The 16,475-nt window shown below is 41.6% G+C and overlaps 1 protein-coding gene across 1 annotated transcript; it reads left to right on the forward strand.

Annotated features, from left to right (window-relative positions):
- The first annotated feature begins 8,792 nt into the window (after positions 1–8,792).
- Positions 8,793–15,911, forward strand: LOC109641337 (serine/threonine-protein kinase 35-like). The gene is made up of 3 exons (XM_020105773.2): positions 8,793–9,436; positions 10,666–11,407; positions 12,879–15,911. The coding sequence occupies exons 1-2, from the start codon at positions 8,947–8,949 to the stop codon at positions 11,382–11,384; spliced, it is 1,209 nt and encodes a 402-aa protein (XP_019961332.1). The 5' UTR covers positions 8,793–8,946; the 3' UTR covers positions 11,385–11,407; positions 12,879–15,911.
- The last annotated feature ends 564 nt before the right edge of the window (positions 15,912–16,475 follow it).

Consider the following 16,475-nt stretch of genomic DNA (forward strand, 5'->3'; position numbering starts at 1 on the left):
TGTATACCGTAGCCTCTCCCTCTCATTCGCCTCATCATTTGCATTTGCATATTGCCAGGGTGCTGTTAATTAGATGACATGAGGTGATGGACCAGAGTACCACGTCTGGTCTAAGGGTGCTGCTGACAATGTGTGATGGGACTGTAAGTTGCTGCCCTACGTCCACCAGCATTTTCCAGTCTTTGTGCTGCTCCAACTGATCACTTCTAGTCAGTGGAGTAGGCCCTGTCTGTCAATGTTGCCATTCTCAGATAAAAGCTGTCCTTGGAACTGCGCTAAATATATTGGAGGGCAGGTCATTGGTAGCAGTTCTCTTTATTTCAATTGTTGCTGCCAGGCATTTGAGTTCTTTGTTGTCTTCATGTATACCTACCTTGTGAGAGACTAACTTTACAACCAGTGAGGATGTGTTTGAGGGTTGCTCGAGTTGAGCATAGTAGGCAGGATGGATTTTTGTTCAGCCAGTGCTGGAGGTTTGAAAACTTTAGATCTAGCCGACAACCAGGCCTGCAACCTAACTCCAATTACCACAACGGCTAACCACTCATCAAGTATCAGGATGACCTGAAAAAACTACGCATGAAAAAAAGCGACCTCACTTAAATTGACCTACATTATGCCTACACACACTAGAGCACCTAGATTAAGATTACATATCAGAGCCGTCAGTTTGTTTTTCCATTTCAAAGTCCCTATTTTAACTTTTTTTTCGTTCACTCATTACCTGGTTCAGCAACTTGTTGGCTTGACATAAGAAATTCCTCTCCTTTTTTTGTTATTTTTGCTGGTCCTGGTTTCGTACATTAAAATTTAGATTTTTGATGCTCTGGCGACAGTGCACCATTCACTCTGAAAGCATTACAATTATTCAATAGTCAACCTGTTCAGCTTTCTTGAACACGATGAGAATGATTAGTCTGCAAGGTCTAAGATTACAATGCCATCCCGTGGAGGCTGGTGCAAACAAGGTTTGATACACCTGTTGGCTAAAATGTTAGATCTACTTGTAAATAAACTAGGTGTTTGGATGCTGCTATGGTGCATATAATATAACTTGGCAGAAGATTTTTATTGTGATTTTATTTTTTTTCACACCCACAGCTATAGGGAGCCATGCTCTGTCAGTCTAGACTATGCTTGTATTAGGGATGGGGGCAAGCTCACTCTATGCTGAGAACCACAGGGATGATGTTGGGAAGGTTTATGTGTTCTGGGTCAAATTTTGCAACTGAAATTTTGGTTGTTATGTGTGGAAAATGTTAAATTGTGTTTTTTCATTTTTGTTTTATCAAGGCAACAATTTACAAAATCATGTACAGATTTAGGACAGCAAATGGTACAACATGGCAAGGACAAGTGTTTTCAGCCTCTTATAACTCCCATGCTTATGTCTGAACGAGGAGATCCATACATATTTATTGTTGCATAGTTACATACTGTAGAAATGGTATTTCCATATGAATTGGCTACAGGACCCTGATTTTATAGAGGCTGTAGGCAAAAAAAATCAAAGCAATCAAACAGCTGGAATCAGAGAGAAGATTTATTCCAGAAGGGTGTGATGACTGTTGACCCTAGAGAGATAAATGACACCTTTAGACAGTTTTGTTAATCTTTATACTCAGAATATCCACCCAACTCTGACAAACAAACAAAAAATTATTATTATATTATTATATATTATTATATTATAGCTGCAATCGATTCCATGAGTGCCGGCAAGACAGCTGGCCGTGATGGATTACCAATTGATATCTATTAAAGGTATCAAAATAAACTTCTATTGAGATGTTCCCAGAATCTAATGAAAGTTGTTCACTACCTCCTTCATTAAGAGGAGCTGATCATAGCTCCTTAACTATTGAAACCAATTAAACCAGCCTATAAATTTCAATCTTTTTGCCCAATCTCACTTCTAAACTCAGATTCTAAAATTCTCTCCAAGATATTGGTATGCAAATAGAGACTAATTTCCCACATATTATTGAGCTGGATCAAAATGGATTTGTCAAAGGGAGAAAAGGCTGAATGTCCTTTTTATTTTTAATATTAGACCGGTTTAGTTTTGGGACTTCCCTCAGTAAATGGATAAAATTAATGTACACTCAACCCTCAGCAGAAATTGACATAGCAGACTATCTCTCAACCATGTAATATCATTAGAGGGGTGCAACAAGGATGCCCTCTGTCCCCTCTGCTATTTACATTTGCCATAGAAACTTTTGCATAGCATTTAGGACACAAAAGAGTTTGTGTGGTATAAAGCTGGGACAGTTAAATCATCGCAAATTCAATCCTAACCTTGATGGATGTAATAAAGACCTATGGAATATTTTCAGGCTATAAGATAAACAATGCAAAATCTTCTTTAATGTTATTGAATGGAAAAGAAAGATCCAGTTCCTGATGTGAAAAGAACTGTACAAACTATTTACGAGCCAACTTTTGTGTCAATATATAAATCATTAGAGAGATGGTGTAATATGCCAATAAATGTACTTAAAATGAATATCCTTCTGAATCTCCTTATGCAATCCTATATCAATAGATTAAGGAAAACATGTTCAAATTTCATCTGGAATAACAGACAGCATAGATTACATTTAACATTGTTGTACTTGCCATATGAAAGAGGGGGACTCAAACTTCCAGTGATATTGCTTGGCAGCGCAACTGCGCACAATAATGTATTGCCTCTCCCCAGAGCAAATCCCAGCATTGGTAAATAACAAATACATTGCACTGACAGCTAAACTAACACATAGTATATACTTGTACTCTGCAAACATAAAAAAGTTTTGGGAACAAACATCTAACCCATTTGCATTGAATATGGTCAATGTTTGGTACAGTATTCGAGAACTGCTGGGAGAAAGTTCCCTATTATCTAATTCCACCCGAATCTGGGGAAATCATCAATTTAAACCAGGGATTTTTCTGAAATGGGTGTATTTCAGTGTTGTACGACATGTTGGTCTCTAACTCAACTTAATCCTGTATGGTCAAGCTAAAAAGCTTGGAAGGAGGATATACAGGACGATATTTTATTGGATGACTGGGGTGGAAAATGTGCAGAGACACAAACGAACAGTAAATACCAGATTAAGACTTTTGCAATACAATTGGATGATGTGCACCTACATAACACCAGCAAGAGTACACCAATTCAACAATAACATATATAATGTAAAGCTACCTCATTTGCAAGAACAATCAAAGACTTATAGATATGTGTCTACCTTAATCTAAGTGCTACATCACCTTATCATGGAGGAGTCAACACAAACCATAGGTGGGCCATTGGCTGAGGGATATGGAAAATTGTCGTGTTATGGAAAATAGTATATATGTTCTGAGTGAAATGTTTGATTCGATCTGGACTCACTTTATACACACTAAATTATGATATGTCCTATGTGCTACAGGACGTCGACAGTGAGAAATGAGGTTGCCTTAATCCCTTTTTAGTTTTAATTTTTTTCCAATCAGTCGTCATCGTTGTTATTTATTTTTAAAGTTGTATCTTGTTCCTTGCTGCTTTGCCTCATTTAGTATTTCCTTTTCGTGTATGGGTGTGAATGTATGTGTGTGTGCGCGCAGGTATGTGTGTGTATATATATGTATGTACTTGTATTTATGTATACAGTATATGTTTATTCACATGTATGTACTTGTATGTATGTATACAGTATACGTGTATTTACATGTATGCACTTGTATGTATGTATATATGTTTATTTACATGTATAACATTACAGACACTGATATTTGACAGACACATACTTCTCCTTCTTCATTTTGTCCAGTGGCAGATGACAGCCTACTGTGTTGGAGCGTAAATCAGAGTTATCTAGGCCATATTCAATTATTTTGTCCAGTCTTGTCTCCCACAGATAATGTAGCATACTCCCTATTTCAATGATAAATACTACATCTATTTCCAAGCTCAGCTCTTCCACTGCTTTACCATTTCCCTTTTAACTATTCTCGTTCTCTAACATACTTATTGAAGTGAAGCATTACATGCTCCACTGACTCCTCTATATGGCAATTATTGCTTGCGCACAAGACCGATGGGTCAATACGGTTCTGTGTGGATTATCGTAGGGTGAATGCGGTGTCCAAATTTGATGCCTATCCAATGCCCCGGGTCGACGAACTCCTGGACCGGCTAGGCACAGCTCGCTTTTTCACGACACTGGATTTGACCAAGGGCTACTGGCAGATCCCCTTGTCTCCAGAGTCCAAGGAAAAAACGGCCTTCTCCACTCCGTACGGTTTGTACCAGTTTGTCACACTTCCGTTCGGGTTGTTCGGGGCCCCAGCCACATTTCAACGCCTCATGGACCGGGTTCTGCGGCCACACTTTGCATATGCTGCGGCCTACTTGGATGATGTGATCATTTATAGTGAGACCTGGGAGCAGCATATGCGGCAGGTGTTCAAATTTCAAAGGTTTTATATGTCATCTGCACAACAGATACAGCGTACATGTTGGCAATGAAAATCGTAAATCCCAGGCACCTCAAGCAGCTCAACATGTAATAGTGTCAGAAGATAATAAAATAAGAGTAACTAAAAATACAAAATACCAATACACTAGTGCAAATAAACAAGAAAGTACAATGTCATTAACTAGTGCAAAAAATAAAATAAACATTAAAAGGTGCCAATAAACATTACAATAAAACATTATAAGGAGCTAAGGTGAATATAAACATGTGCAGTCAGGATTTAGCAGCAGTTATGGGGAGGTATGAACAGATATGAATTATTGCATTCATTTATTTTTGTGTAGCTTAGAAATATGATGAATAGAAAGATGTAGCAGAATGAGAATTATTATAGATTAAATAAGTAAATATAGTTCTTTGTGTGTATGAATATTATAATGTTTAAATGAATATGTTGCTATAAACAGATGTAGTGACTTCCACAGAGCTCAGGAGTTCAGTCTTATAGCCTGTGGGATAAAACTGTCCCTGAGTCTTGAGGTCTTTGTCCGGATGCTGCGGTACCGTCTGACAGACGGCAGCAGACAGAAGAGTTTGTTGCTGGGGTGATGGGGGTCTTTTAATATCCTGTGATGTGCTGAGCAGTTTTCAAAGCATTTCATGATGATGGGGGTGAGTGCAACTGGGCGGTAGTCGTTGAGGCAGATGGTTTTTGTCTTTTTAGGGACTGGAATGATGGTGGACTCTTTGAGACAAGTGGGGACTATAGACTGGAGCAGTGACTTATTGAAGATGTCTGTGAACACCTCTGCCAGCTGAACTGCACACACCTTGAGAGCATGGCCGGGGATGCCGTCAGGCCCAGGAGCCCTATGTGTGTTGATCTTTTTTAGGGATCTGCATACATCTGCACTGGTTAAAACCAGGGGGGAGGGGCAGGGATCCTGAGCCTTCTGTAGCTCCACAGCCGGGGGTCTCTCAAAGCGTGCATAAAATGTGTTCAGTTCATCTGGAAGAGATGCACACACTTCCTCTGCACCACTTGTTCTTTTATAGTCTGTTATAGTTTTTAGTCCAGACCACATGTTTCTAGCGTTGGAGCCCTTGTAGTCAGACTCCACTTTGTTCTTATAATGTCTTTTAGCACTGCTAATAGCTAATAGATGCATTTGCTGATGTAGCAAATGACCGCGTCTCTGTGTGTGTTTATGTACTCCTCCTCAAACACACACCACTCCATGGTGCTTAAGCAGTGTTGGAGAGCAGAGTCTGACTGCTCAGTCCAGCGCTGGACTGTCCGTGTCACAGGTCGGTCTCTCTTCAGTCTCTGCTGGTAAACGGGGAGCAGGAGAAGAGATACGTGGTCCGACTTGTCAAAGGGGGGGCGGAGGAGGGCTTTGTATCCATTGCGGAAAGGAGAGTAAACATGGTCCAGTGTATTTCCACCGCGCGTGGGGCAGCTGACGTGCTGATAGTATTTTGGCAGGACTTTCTTCATGTTGGCGTTGTTAAAATCCCCAGCCACAATAACTTCAGCCTCCGGCCTTGAAGTCTCTGTCCTGTTGATAACTCCGTACAGCTCCTCCAGTGCTGTGTTGTTGTCAGCGTACGGCGGCACATACACTGCTGTTAGAACCACAGATGTAAACTCCCTCGGCAGGTAAAAAGGCTGGCATCTGATCATGATGTGCTCTAAGCTGGGAGAACAGTCCGAAACAATTATCTCCACATCTGAGCACCAGTTGTTGTTTGTCATAAAGCAGACACCCCCTCCCTTACTCTTCCCTGAGTTTATTGTCCGGTCCTGGCGATGAATGGAGAATCCGTGCGGGACAATGGTGGCGTCCTGGATCGAGGGGTCAAGCCAAGTCTCCATGAAAACCATAATGTTACAGTTCTTAATGTCCCGTTGAAACGCCATCCTGCTTCGGAGTTCATCCAGCTTATTATCCAGGGATAATAGAGTAGAGTAGAGGGTAGAGGAGGCCGGTTTTCACGTTTTCTCAGCCTGACTAGGACCCCGGCCCAGGATCCTCGCCGTCTTTGTCTCCTGCGCCCCCCAGGTAAAGCGCCAACAGGTAACCACGGATACTCGCCATTGTTGTTTTTTGCTGTTTGCCAGCGACCTGATGAGTAAAAGTTGTTCTCTATCATACTGAATGATAGGGCTCGCTTGGGCAGTTTGCATGTTAACAAAAAAATGTTTAAACAAACAGAAAAAGTACTACAGAACGACATTAGAAATGAGAAGTTGGTGAGGAGCTCGAGACACGGCAGCCATCCACGGCGCCATTCACAAAAGGTGGGGGCGGTGCTCGAGTCCCTGAGGCGGGCGGGGCTCACGGCCAACCCGAAGAAGTGTGCGGTGGGACGGAGGAAGGTACGGTATCTGAGGTTCCACTTGGGGGGCGGACAGGTACGGCCGCAAGTAGAGAAGACCGCAGCGGTTGCAGCCTGCCCGGCGCCCAAGATGAAAAAAGAGGTCAGGAAGTTTTTGGGGCTGGCCGGTTACTACAGACGCTTTATTCCAGCTTTTTCAGAGTTGACCAGCCCCCTGACCAACCTGACCCGAAAGGGTGCCTCAGATCCGGTCCAGTGGACGGAGCAGCGTCAGCTGGCGTTTGAGAGGGTTAAGCTAGCCCTCTGTGGTAAACCACTGCTGTACACTCCTAACTTTTCTCTCCCTTTTGTCCTGCAGACGGCCGCCTCAAACAGTGGGCTGGGGGCCGTTTTGTCCCAGGAGGTGGAGGGGACCGACCGCTCCGTAATGTATATTAGCAGGAAGCTGGTTCAGCGGGAGAAGAATTACAGTACGGTGGAAAAGGAGTGCCTCGCCATTCTGTGGGCGGTCGGGGCCCTCTGCTATTACCTCCTGGGGCGCCCTTTCACCCTCTGGTCGTACCATGCCCCGCTCCAGTGGCTCCACCGCATGAAGGATGCCAACGCGCAGATCACTCGCTGGTATCTGGCTTTGCAGCCATTCAACTTCCAAGTGATCCACAGGCCAGGTACCCGGATGGTCATGACCAACTTCCTCTCCCGCTTGGCGGAGGGGGGGGGGGTGTGTTTGCGGCCGGCGGGATCCCGGCCTGAGTCGGGCGGTGGGGGTATGTGGCGGTGGGTGGTATGTGGCGGTGGGGTATGGTTAGGGTGCCAACTGCTGGACAACAGGGAGGAGTGGCTCAGCCAGTGATCCGACAGCTGCGCAGAATCAGGTGATCAGGCAATCAATAAGAGCGTGCTTGTAACCTGGTTCTGCTCTATCTCTTGTAGGAGGCTGGCATCCTGAGACCAGAGCAGCGGACAGATGTGTTTGTGGATATATGTGTGTGTGGGTTGAGAGACCTGTGTCAATATATGTGTGTGGTTGCCAGGAGCGGCAACCTGAATAAAGACATTGAAACGCCATTCTCTCCTCCCGTACTTTCCCGGAGTGGGCCGAGTAATCCCACACCAGGTAATCTTGCCCCCAACCGCCCAGCAAGCAGCGTGCTTGAACACGTGCTCTTGCTGTGTTACGACTTACGACACACCCACGTGAAGTTCCATACTGAGGAGGAAAAGGGGGGATGATAAACTATTGAGTAAAAGACGAATGCATTTCCATCATAATGGAACGGAGTGTATGCCTTCTTACATCACAAGCGAAGACTGACCTGTATTTCATACTTAAATCCACAGGCTTGTGTGCACTAATGTTATAATCTACATTACAATTAGTAAAATATTTTTTGTAATATACAAACTCGGGGGAATGGTTCCTTCAATTGTTAAATGAAATGCTTACCAATAAATTTGTGTTAACTGACATACATTTACATTTGTAGAAAACCTGCTATATTTGTATCCTGTGTTTTGTGGGAGCCTACACGTGGACTTTATGATGTCAGTTCTGCACCCGTCCTCTAGACGTCAATAAGCACTATGACAGAACCTGGAATGGGCAGGAAATAACCGTTTCTGCCTTCGGAAATAGAGCAGTACTTAGTTTTGTGGTACTTTAGTGAAAGAGGTTCAGAAAAACAATGTGGGTTATGATTCATTTGTTTGACACACAGCCTGTAAATCACAAAATTAACTACATACTTGAAAAGAGTCTGACTGGTGTTTTTGTTGGTTACAGCACAATAACATAACTGCCAAATATGAAAAGCGATACAAAAGCAGAATTGCGTTTGCGTCCATTTGGGCAAATATGGGCTCCGTTACCCAAAAAGCAAAAACTGAAAAAAAGTGAATTGTGTATTTCTTAACAACAAATCCCATGTCACGGACTACATTTCACATTGTGCTATTCAAAACAAACACCGTTTTTATTTTGAAGGGCTTGACCGGAACACTTGTATGCATTGTAGCTGAAGTTACCCCCTCTCTTCGTCGACCTATTGTTGAGCAGGTATCTGGTGCTTCTCGACCAGAGGCGAAGGGGACACAACAACATGTGGGCCTTTTTCTACCCATGGTTTGAATTGTGACATAGTCACGCGGACACATGGATAGTGTTGGTGGAGACAACTGGCCAAGACGCAGAAGGACCGCGCGAGTCGTTTGCAGGCAGCAAAAGGGAGCACGGGTGGACAAGGGTGGTGTGCTGCGCTGTGTGAGCGTGGGAAATACGGAAGACCATGACATGGAGGAGGACACGGGCCCCTTCAAGCAGAATAGCCTGGAGCGGAGGGTCATGACGCCTCGCTACAGTCTTTTGCGAGAGGTAGGGAGGGGTACATACGGCGTCGTGTACGAAGCCGTGGCCCGGAGGTCCGGTGCTAAAGTTGCTGTGAAGAAACTGCGGTGCGACGCGCCGGAAAACGTGGAACTCGCTTTGCAGGAGTTCTGGGCTCTAGCAAGTCTGGAGAAAAGGCATGAGAACGTGGTTCAGCTGGAAGAGTGTGTGCTACAGAGGAACGGTATGGCCCAGAAAATGAGTCACGGGAACAAACTGTCCAAACAGTACCTGCATCTGGTAGAGACTTCACTAAAAGGTCAGTATGGTTTTCCAACGTTACCTGTTTCAGTCACCACGACTGTGAGTAGATCAGAGCTGCTTCCCCCATCATTGAATGAAAGAAGTTGCTGTTCGGTATTTTGTTCTGGCATACAGTTGAAGCGCTTACCTTATATATGCAACGTAATAAAACAACCGAGGTCCGATTTAGACACTGGTTGACTGTTTACATGGTCACATATATCAGTGTCATTCATAGGGTCTTTCCTAAAATATACAATGGCTGGTGCCAATCAATCATCGGTTTATGTGGGTGTCTTATAAGTAAACTCAGAGGTACTTCTATGTAAAGCCCAGATGAGTCTGTCTGGAACTTGTCATTCTGCTGGTTCTGCCTTTTATCTTGTAACATACCTATATTTACACCTGCAATGTATAGTTTGTGTGGCGATCTTTGTTTTGTGAATTATTCTTTCAACTAGACTTGTTGTTGTCGCCATGACGCTGACTCGTTGGGGGATGGGCACATTTAAGGCTCACACTCAAGATGGAGTCTTCTGTGTGGGTTTGGTTTAGAGGTGTTCTCTACATTGTCCTGACAACTACTGCACTTCTGCAGCATCCCCCACATCAACTATCTTTCTTACTTTTCGCCTGACCTCATATGCTCTGCTTCTTCCCTTGTGCTTTTCTATTGTAGTGTTCATTCATAATGTATCATGATATATCATATCAAAAATAGTTATTTGTTACTATCACTTCCAATCCACAAATGGGTAATTGTTTCTCTTCAGTGTGCAGCTGTGTGCAGGTGGCTGTAGCAGTGCAAGCAGTGAGACAAATTATTTAGTTAATTGGTGTTGAAATGTACCACTTCTGTAGCTGGTGGCCTTGTAAATGTTAAGATTAAGATTAGTTTTATTGTCATGTTGCATGCACAAGTTACACACAATTGAAATTTACCTTGCTCCCTCAGATCACACACACACACAACACAACACATGCATTACAGGGCAGCCATTATACGGCGCTCATAGAGCAGTCGGGGGTTCGATGCCTTGCTCAGGTGCACCTCGGCTGCTTGGTCCAGCGGGGGACTCGAACCGGCGACTCTCCGGTTCCCAAGACGGCTCTTCCTGGACTGCGCCACCGCCCTCCAGAGTTTAATATCTCCTGTTTAATAATTTCTTTGTAGAAAAAAAATGTTATCTATCCATGTGTAATTTCATTTCACATTTGTGATTAACTGGTTTGTTTCTTTTTCAGGTGAGAGAGTGCTCAGTCCTCCAGAGGAGCCTTGTTATCTTTGGTTCGTCATGGAGTTCTGCGAAGGTGGTGACCTCAACCAGTTCATCTTGTCTCGGCAGCCTGACCCACAAACTAATAATAGCTTCATGCTTCAGTTGACCAGTGCCGTGGCTTTCCTGCATGAAAATAATATTGTCCATAGAGATCTTAAACCTGATAACATCCTCATCTCAGAGAAGTCAGGGACTCCGGTCCTCAAGGTGGCAGACTTTGGCTTGAGTAAAGTTTGTGCTGGTTTGGGTAACACCAATGAGAGCAATGAAAGTGAAGATAAGAACAAAAACATCAATGTCAACAAGTTTTGGTTGTCATCAGCATGTGGCTCAGACTTCTATATGGCTCCAGAAGTGTGGGAGGGCCACTACACAGCCAAGGCGGACATATTTGCCATAGGTATCATCATCTGGGCAATGTTGGAGAGAATAACTTTCATTGATGCAGAGTCTAAGCGGGAATTGCTTGGAACATATGTAAGACAAGGAGCAGACATTGTACCAGTGGGTGAGGCATTGCTAGAGAATCCAAAGATGGTACTGAGCATCCCACAGAAACGCAGGTCATGCATGTCTGATGGGGTGAAAAAGCTGCTTCAGGAAATGCTCGCCGTTAATCCTCAGGACCGGCCTGATGCTTTTGAGCTGCAAGCCAGAATGGATCAGGTTATGTGTGCCGCTTGACCCTCAACCAGGATGTTTTACAGGTACATGTTTTTATTTTGTTTCTCTGACCTTTTTGATGAGTTGTCTGTTGAGCTATCTGCCTGTGTGGTGTGCCGAAATCTGATCACAGATAGATGAAGAAGAAAGGCATTAAAACCAGCGTAAGGAGAGTACTTACATATTCTACCATTACTGACAATAACTCCTCAATTCATTTGTCACTGCTGCTCCCTTTATCTCTATCAGACATTTTCTCATGAGTACTATAAACATTGACACGTCTTCATTATGTGGCAAACTGCATTTACACTTATGTACCAGGGGTGGGTGCAATTTGCTTACTGTTTCGGGCTGCTGGGGGCATATATTGGCTGTATGTCTTTAGTGTGATGTTCTTGTGTGAGGCAGGGCTGGGGTAATGAAACAAAGATTCATGGGATGTGCGGAGATTGAGGAGTGCCCCTGTCTGCTCTTCAGCCAGTTGAAGAGCTTCTCCTGCAATGCCCAATGTAAAGATTCATGCTCATCTGTTTAGCCAAAAACAGTAATTTACATGCTTGCAGAAAAAGGTGAACATTTGCATATACTGAATTTATGGGTGCAGACTTGGCGCCAATTCAGAAAGAGGGGGCTGGTCTAATTCCATGAGCTCCCCATGAGCTCATGCGTACCTAGCAGTTCCATCTGAGCATTAACATGTTTTCAGAGATTGACATCCCCTAAAAATTAGCTGTGGGGACATTTACATCTACACTGGTACCTAGAGATTCAAATGTTCAAAAACACTCAAGTGAGGTTTTCTTGACATGTCCCCTCTTAACTGTAACAGCATCTGGATGACATCTTTCAAAAATTTCAGTCCTCCGAGGAGCTTGAATAAAACCATTTAGTTAAAAATTGTTTCAAAATTGTATCAGTTGATCTCGTCCTTAATTTGATCATTCTTGTGAACATGTGAAAACTTGTGTCTTATGAACAGTTAAGTGATGACACATACAAGATGTTAGCATGCACATTAGAAGTGGATTACTCCAAGATGTCAGGTTTTGAAGGTAACTAGACAGTGTTTACATGCGCTGTAGTAATCAGGTTATATATTCGGATTTCTCCCCAACCATATTACACAAGAGGATGCTATCTGATTTTGTTTTTTCTCAGCCATTCCAATAAGAGACACTTGGTAAATGGTTTGTATTTATATAGTGCTTTTCTAGTCTTGATGTTTTCTAGTCTTGATGACCACTCAAAGCGCTTTACAATACAGTTTGCCATTTACCCATTCACATACACATTCATACAGTGCATCTACTAGCAGCACTTTTTTCTGTTCTATGAGGGTTAAGATTCAGCATCTTGCCCAAGGAAACTTCAGGCAATATAGCATGACTGGGGATTGAACTGCCGACCTTCTGGTTGGATGACCGCTCTACCTCTCAGCCACAGCTCATCTTCTGTCTACCAGGTCTCACATCAACTCTCTCAATAACTCTTATTTTTCTCTTGTCTCTGCAGACATGTGTTGCTACCTGGAAATTCTACAGCAGTGACGGTCTCCCTGTGCTGATCTAAAGTCTGAAAATAAAGGAGAAGCAAAGGCAGTGAGAATGAGAATGGCACCAAGAATGAGAACTATATATAATAAATAAATCGTTTTAAGAATTATTTTCCTCATGAAAGAAACAATGAGATTGCATCTGAATTCACTGTGTCATGTTGAACATGGCAGATGACACTGGAGAGAGTCATTGCGACTGAAGAAAAAACACATTTCTGTTCAACAAATCTGATTTATAAAGACGTTAACAGGAATAAGGTCATGTGTGATGGAAAGGGGCTGATGCAATGAGCTGGTGGTGTTTTGTTTATAACATGTTTGAAGCTGGGACACAGCTGGAGCATGCACTAGGTGCTCACTGCAGCATTTCACAGATCATCATCATCCTGTTGTGAAGATGCTCACATTGTAATCTTTGTTGCTATCTTAGTGTTGGCAGCCTTGAAACCTGCAGTTTTGATGCTGAATGGGAATATTTTGTTTACAACTAGGCCATCTGTCAGTTCAGATAGATTGTCCTGCCTATAATATTCTTTATTAATATTCTAATAAAGTGAAGCATTGCATCTACTAGTAGAATACTTAATTAATGTGATGTAGCCACATCATCTTTTAGACATATGGAGACATTCCCATCAGAAAACAGGGCAGTGGTACTGCATTGACTCAGAAGCAGCACAGTGACTCTAAAGCAAAGCCAGTGTATATGTTTGTGTGTTAACAGGGATATGGGCCTCCACACGGCTAGCACTTTAATAAAACTACAGGAAACCATCTTGTTTAGTTTCATTTTACCTATTAAGAAATTCTAGAAATTTAGATAAGAAATCTGGTTTGTGTTTGATGGTTTATATGCTGACAGTAGCGGTTTTGTTTTAGTGGATTTCCTGTTGTTACAACAGAAATCTGGTAAGCATCAGTACAATGTGTGGCCCCAGAAAGATTTGACAGTTTTACCTGATGACAACAGAAAACACAGTCCCTTTTCCAGTTAAAATGTCTCCAGTTACCTTGGTTTACAATTAGGGATGCTACGAATGAATCATTGCCAGTTCAAACAAGCGAATAGTTTGTATAAAACCCTCTGTCATAGTATATGTCATTTTAGGTAAGACTATTTTAAATTTTCAAAAATCAAAGAAGACAAAAAATAACTAAATTGAATATTGTCATAAAAATAACTTCAGTTCATAGATTCACAGCATTGCCTTCAATTTCTGGATGCCACCTATACATTTAAATTAAATGTATAGTTACCTTGTTATAAACTGTATGGCAGAATGTGTAATGTCTCACTCTCTTCTAATATCACATATATTCTTTTCTGACATAAATGTGAATACATCTGTTATTAATAGACTTTGAAAGTATAAACATCCTAAACTAGAAGCCTGATAGGGTGGATTATTGAAGTAGTATACCTGACAGACATTCCCAATTTCATTTAAGCCCAATTCCTTGCTGTTGACCAGATACCAAGTAGATTCTGGTGGCCTGTCATATAAATGACACTTAAAGTTTTGCTCCAGTTTGTTAAACCTGTGGTGCCTTGAAACTGACTGAGAGGGACATTTTCCAGGGTATATGGATTTATTGCCCCCCGATCTCCAAAACAAGATGCATATCAACAGAGTTTTACTGTTTTTCTGTGGCCCATTTATTTTATGATTGAAATCAGGGTAGTAAAAAGAAATAAAAGATCCAGTGTGTAAGATTTAGGTGAAAGGGATCTATCGACAGAAATTTAATGTAGAATAATCCTCATGACGTTTTCACTAGTTCCTTTCATCCCAATTGTATGAATTGTAGTTTTCTTTACCCCAGAAAAGGCCCTTTATATTTAAATACTTTATATTTACATCAAGGGGGTCCTCTCTATGGAGGCCGCCATGATTTTTACATTAGTTCAGACTGGACAAACTAAACACCTTTTGAGTTTTTATGACAATTAAAGGATACCACAGTTTCTTTATCATGTTTGGAAGGAGAGGGTGAGGTGAGGGGTGTTCAGCTACAACATGCAATTTCAACACTAGATATCACAAAATTCTACACACTGTACCTTTAAGACTTTACGCTGGAACAAGTGACATTTATGTGAAATAAGTAGAGCCATATATTTATTTCACCATGATAGCTTCTAAACTGTTATGAACAGGATATGATTTTTGTTTTCAATATGTGTTGCCTGTGATCAAAAATATGATGTGAAAGACAAGTTTCAAAGCATTGTTTGCATATTTATAAAATTAACTGTAGCTGAATGTTGTAAATCAGTAGATTGTTTGTTTGAAGTCTGAGGACTTCTTCATCTGAATGAAAAAGTGTGTCATAGAGTGTGTCATGTTGAATTCAGCTGGGACCCTAAATCATTTCTGTCTGTTCTACCTCATTTTTCTACACATTTTCTTTACTAAGACATTGTTTAATTTTTCCAACAAAGACATTATGAATGTTAGAAATGAAACTGGCTACTGCCTTTTTGTTTGATTTCATTTCAGCATCAGTTGGGTGTGTGCAGTTTTCCTTTTTTGTGTGTTTATAAAGTATTGGATTGTATAAGTGCCACAGCTGATTGATTGTTTCTTTCTGTTTTATTGCTTTATTGTGAGAAAATAAGTTCACACGTTTAAAGATGTGTACACATCTCAAACTCAACTCAGGCCATGATTTACTTTGGTTAACTGGCCACCATCTTAGTGTCACTACTGTATGAATATTTTAGCTGGGTTGAAATATTTATTTTGAACTAAATATGAACCCATGGTGATGGACTGTTAAGATTTTGTTCAGATTTCAAAGGATTTGCTTTTATTTGACTTAAGTCTGCAATCCAGGTCTGGATGATTTTATTATAGTCATTTGCTCATCCTATCTCAACAGAATATACAGACCTTGGTTCTACACATAATTAAAACCAATTATATGAATGAAAACTTTACTTCTTACATACAGAGCTGTGTTTCAATAAAGGTTGAAAGTACCTCTCACCTGTATACATGTGAAATATTTGTAATGTGGAGGAGATATGGGAAAGAAATCAGTCAATCGTGTGTTGAAGAATTTAGAGGCATGTTGTTTCCATGATTGTTACCTGTGTGTGTCTTTTCTACCTCGTGCCTACATGATGTGGACATGCAGGATTAACAGAGAGGAAGTTGATACTGAACACTAGGTAACATTTAACAGCAACCTGATTGGCTGTTGCCATTGTGCTGTAAGAAGTACAGCTGTAGATTTACTCTTGTGTAGTTTAAAACTGATCAAATTTTCTAACCATACAGTTACTGTCAATAAATCTCATGAAAACCCATAACCAAATGTCTGTGAAGATTCAGGTCATATATTCAGGAGCTGTATAGGCATACATAGGCAAATTGACTTGCTTGTGTTTCATGAAGATGTTCCACCTCTGAATCAAAAGGCTTCTTCAATTCTAATTGAAAAATGGGGGGTTTCGTGTATTTAACCTCTGCGGATCTGTAAAGTACACAAAACACTTCCTGTTATAGACACATGGGTAGTATAGATTGTGTGTTACAGTAATTACATAA

This window comes from Paralichthys olivaceus, chromosome 2 (assembly GCF_024713975.1).
Source record: "Paralichthys olivaceus isolate ysfri-2021 chromosome 2, ASM2471397v2, whole genome shotgun sequence".
Lineage (NCBI taxonomy): Eukaryota > Metazoa > Chordata > Actinopteri > Pleuronectiformes > Paralichthyidae > Paralichthys > Paralichthys olivaceus.

Bases quoted from the DNA above. Each gene is read 5' to 3' on its own strand.
- LOC109641337 (XM_020105773.2), top strand. From the start codon at position 8,947: ATGGATAGTGTTGGTGGAGACAACTGGCCAAGACGCAGAAGGACCGCG. The intron at 9,437-10,665 runs GTCAGTATGGTT...TTTCTTTTTCAG, and splicing joins GGTAGAGACTTCACTAAAAG to GTGAGAGAGTGCTCAGTCCT.